Consider the following 5,000-nt stretch of genomic DNA (forward strand, 5'->3'; position numbering starts at 1 on the left):
GCCGCGACCACCGCCGCGACCTGCCAGGAAAAAGGGGGGTATTTAGCGATTCAACTTTGTCTTATTAATGGTATGATTGCTAATGCTGTCACTTTCTTTCTTTCTTTTTACTCATCTTACTATGGTGTTCTTATTATTTTGTGGGGATTAAATATGATAAACAACTGCGTGTAAGGCTGTCTTATAAAAAGTGAAAAAAATCGATTAGATATCTACCCCTTTAATCTCTCCCTATTTATTCTCCCTTTCCATTTCCCTCACCCTCACACACTTCTCTCCCTCTCCTTCACTCCCCCTCTCCGTTTCCTTCTCTCTCCCTCTCCCTTTCCTTCTCTGTCCCTATCCCCTTCCTTCTCTCTCACTCTCCCTTTCTCTCTCTCTCTGTCCCTCTCCTTCTCTCTCCCTCTCCCTTTCCTTCTCTCTCCCTCTCCCTCTCTCTCCCACACCCTTTCCTTCTCTCTCCCTCTCCCTTTCCTTCCCTCTCCCTCCACCCCCTCCTCTCCCTCCACCTCCCAGGCAGAGAAAGAAAGGCGTGAATGAGCCAAAGAGAGCGCGGGAGGCACACGGCGGAATCCTTCAGGAGAAGAGGGAAGAGCCGGGTACACGCGGGGGCTTCCGGAGGGCGCCGAGGATCTGTGCGAGCGAAATGTCAAAGGACCAAAGGTGTCCGTCGAGACAGGACACAAACAAGGAACCTGTGCATATGCGTGCGTCCATATTTCATGTCGAGAGAGACAGAGACGGAAACACAGAGATGGTTGTTTATTACTGCTGACGCGATAAAAGCACCATTACGTTTTGTTATATTGTTGGGACTAAATCTGAACATGGTTGTATTTCGTTTCCAGATACAGTAGCCTCTATGCAGTGTATCATTAGTAACAAAATACGAGACATGTACTATGTACCTGTTGTGAAAAAAAACATAATAAATATACAAACATGGAACAAGCAAATAGACGTGTATTTCACATTCAACAGACAGACACAGCCATAATAAACAGGTATATAATATAGTGGATGTTTCGCTTAGGCAGAGATCGGTTTACAAAGACTGCGAACAGAGACACAAAGGGTCCCGGGACAGTGAAACATGGTATATATACATGACACTGAAAGCCTGCAACGGATAGGGAATGACATTTGCTTTGTGCAGCTGCTCTGTAGATCTGCTAAAATAATTCGCATCAAAGGCATTGCGTGGATATTCATATGCGAGGATTTCTTGGAAAGTACGTGGACCCGCCCACGCCCACGCCCACGCACTCACTTGCTCGAACATAGACACGTACGCTTACAGACAGAAAGACACACACACACACACACACACACACACACACACACACACACACACACACACACACACACACACACACACACACACACACACACACACACAAAGAAAAAAATCTCATTTCAAGTTATATGATGGAAGAAACGAAGGAAAAGGAAAAAAATGAAGAAAAATGCCAACAAAATTAAAATCTAACTTTTATCCCAAAAGAAAGGTAGAAGGGAGGGGGGAGGAGAAGGAGACAGGGGTGGGGGGGGGGGAGCATAAAAAGACATCAAAGAAAAACAATAACGAGCCAAGTTCTGTGAAGGTATGTGTAGGGTTCTCTATGCTAAAAATGTAGCAAGAGTTGCCAGAGGCTTTTTAGAAACTTACATGAACAAACGAATAATAATAAAAAAAAACAGACACATACAAAATATTGCTTAATCTAATATAGAGATGCCAATAAAGAAAATAAAAAAAGCCTACAGATTAAACTGGATTGTGTTTAATTATTACATAAACATACAAAAAAAAAAGACAAAAAAATATATAATTGCACGAACATCCATATACTGTGAAGAAATAAAACCTCCAAATTAAACTGTATATCTATCGCTTTCAATGTTATCTATATCCCCTTATCTTTAACATTCGATTGCTTATCAAATGAGACCGCCCTTAACAATCGCTCGTGTCAGGCACTCTTTGTTACCGTGAAGTGTTTAGTGACAAAGAAAACCCTTCGTCTAATTGTTTATTCGACCTCGTGCTAAGGGGAAGACATGCTCAAGGTCGGAGGACTTTTCTTAGGGACTTTTAGATAATGAGGCTCATGAGGAAAAGTCGAAAGTGAATGACGACTGAACGCTCTTTTTTGGTACATCTGCACACGGGGGAATTATTTTTACATACTCTTTATGCCTTTATATATATATATATATATATATATATATATATATATATATATATATATATATATATATATATATATATATATATATATATATATACATATATGCAGACAGCAGACAGACATAAATATGCACACATATATATACATATACTATATATTTATATATATTCAGATATATAGATATAGATAAATACACACACATACACATAGACATATATCGTATATTTGTATATATACATAAAAATATACATACACACACATATGTGTGTGTGTTTGTGTGTCTGTCTGTGTTTGTGTTTGTGTGTGTGTGTGTGTGTGTGTGTGTGTGTGTGTGTGTGTGTGTGTGTGTGTGTGTGTGTGTGTGTGTGTGTGTGGGTGTGTGGGTGTGTATGTGTGTGTGGGTGTGGGTGTGGTTATGTGTGTGTGTGTGTGTGTGTGTGTGTGTGTGTGTGTGTGTGAGTGTGTGTGTGTGTGTGTGTGCGTGTATGTGTGTGTGTATGTGTGTGTGTGTATGGGTGTGTGTGTATATATGTGTGTGTATATATGTGTGTGTATATGTGTGTGTATATATATATATATGTGTGTGTGTGTGTGTGTGTGTGTGTGTGTGTGTGTGTGTGTGTGTGTGTGTGTGTGTGTGTGTGTGTGCGTGTGTGTGTGTGTGTGTGTGTGTGTGTGTGTGTGTGTGTGTGTGTGTGTGTGTGTGTGTGTGCGTGTGTGTGTGTGTGTGTGTGTGTGTGTGTGTGTGTGTGTGTGTGTGTGTGTGTGTGTGTGTGTGCCTAATATATATATATATATATATATATATATATATATATATATATATATATATATATATATATAAACACATTACCATAGCAGAAGGCGGCTCTGTTTCTCCCACCCAACAGCGCCTCCGCGTATCGCAACCCAAACGCAGCCTCCAGCGCATGGCGTCAGGCGGCAAAAAAACGCAGAAACAGTAATAGCTTTTCGACAGAATGATATTGTTGTTTTAATGAACCGGTGATTAGATTGTCCGTTAGGCAGTGGCACTCTGAGGAGGGCCTCGCTGCGAAGACTCCCCCCCCCCCCCCTCCGCTTATGCAGTGCCGTGGAAATGTTTTGGTATTTTTGAAAGGGAGGTTTTGGGGATGGGGGGACGTGGTCAATGGTGGGGGAGGGGGGAGGGAGGGAGGGAGGGAGGGAGAGGGAGGGAGGGAGAGAAAGGGAGGGAAGGAGGGAGGGAGAGAGATAAACATACATGAATTGATATGGAGAGGAGGAAGGGGGAGGAGAGAGAGAGAGAGAATAAAAGAGAGAAAACGATTAAAAAACGAGAGAAGAGAAAGAAAGAGACAAAAGCGAGGAAGAGAAAGCCGTTCCCTCCCGAACAGACGCCTTCACCCCCCCCCCCCCCCGACGCTCACCTCCTCGCCAGCTGGCCAAACGGATCCATTGTCTCGGCCTCGTCGTCGAAACCTCTCGGAGGCTCCGCTGAGACTGCCGGGGAATTGACGGCCAGATCCATTAACTGATTGACAGGTCGAGGCAACTTATCCGGATCAGCGGCTAATGTCCGGTGCAGCGGGCGTGAGGAACGGGAGGCGGAGAGGGCGGGGATTCGAGTGTCTCCGGAGCGCTCGGTTCGACGGGACGAAGCTGCTTCGGGCGTCGGGGGTTCGGGTTTCGGAGCGCGCGGGGGAGGGGGGGGAGGTGGTGTCTGCCGGGGAGGGGGGATGGGGGTGGGGGGTTCTGCGGGGGAGGGGGGAGGGAGAGGGGGAGGGTGTGTTTGAGGGGAAGGGGGAGGGTGGTGGGGGTGTCTTGGGGGGGGAGTGGGTGAGGGTGTCTGCGGGGTGGGGTGTGTGTGGTGTTTGTGTTTGTTTGTGAGTAATGGAGGGGGGGGGGATTGTGTGTTTAAGGGATGTTTTATGTGTGAAAGGGGGGAGTTGTGTGTGGTTGGTGTTTTTGTGTGTAAGGGGGCATGTTTGTTTATATGGAGGTGTTTGTGTATGTGTGTGTAGATATCGCCACTATTCCAATATAGATTAGGAGACGCAATGTTAAACACAGATGACAGGGAAAAAGGTCTTGTGGTAATCATAAACAGAAACCTAAACCCAAATGATCATATAAATGAAAAGGTCCACAAAATGTTAGGACTGATTGCCAACATGAAGAGGGCATTCGTGTATGTGGACGAAAACATGGTAATGATCATTACAGCAATCATAAGACCTAGTCTTGAGTACGGTGCAGTGGTATGGAGTCCACACTTAAAAAAGGATATAGACAAACTGGAAAGAGTTCAAAGAGCAGCCACAAGATGGGTACCTACTCTGAAATACGAGTTGCGAAGATAGACTACAGAAATTAGGACTTACTACCTTGGAAGAAAGAAGGGAAAGGGGGGGACAGTGAAGAGTGAAGTTAGATAAAGATGACTTTTTAATCTTGAACACAGGAAGGACGAGAGGACACAACAAAAAGTTGAAAGTAAAAAGAGGCAATATATATGTAAAAAAAATAGTTTCCCAAACAGAACTACTGAAGCGTGGAACAGTCTCCCCAAAAAAGTAGTGTCTGCCAAAAATGTGCATCAATTTAAAGTTATACGACAATTTAGATATAGCAAACGGGACCAGCTGAGCTTAGCTCTTCTCCCATATGAAAACAAGTAGGTAAGAACACACACACATACACGCACTCACTCACTCGTTCACTCACTCACACACACTAATCCAGTCACACACACACACACACACACACACACACACACACACACACACACACACACACACACACACACACACACACACACTCACTCTC

General features: G+C 44.3%; 1 protein-coding gene across 1 annotated transcript in view; it reads right to left on the bottom strand.

The window, feature by feature from the left end:
• Positions 1-5,000, bottom strand: part of bma (SCY1-like protein bma) — a gene marked incomplete in the record, with an annotated part of 348,807 nt that overhangs the window by 35,777 nt on the left and 308,030 nt on the right. The window contains 1 exon segment of the mRNA XM_070141618.1: positions 1-20. This exon segment is cut by the window's left edge and continues 230 nt beyond it. Within this exon segment, the coding sequence (XP_069997719.1) occupies positions 1-20 (20 nt within the window).

This window comes from Penaeus vannamei, chromosome 28 (assembly GCF_042767895.1).
Source record: "Penaeus vannamei isolate JL-2024 chromosome 28, ASM4276789v1, whole genome shotgun sequence".
Lineage (NCBI taxonomy): Eukaryota > Metazoa > Arthropoda > Malacostraca > Decapoda > Penaeidae > Penaeus > Penaeus vannamei.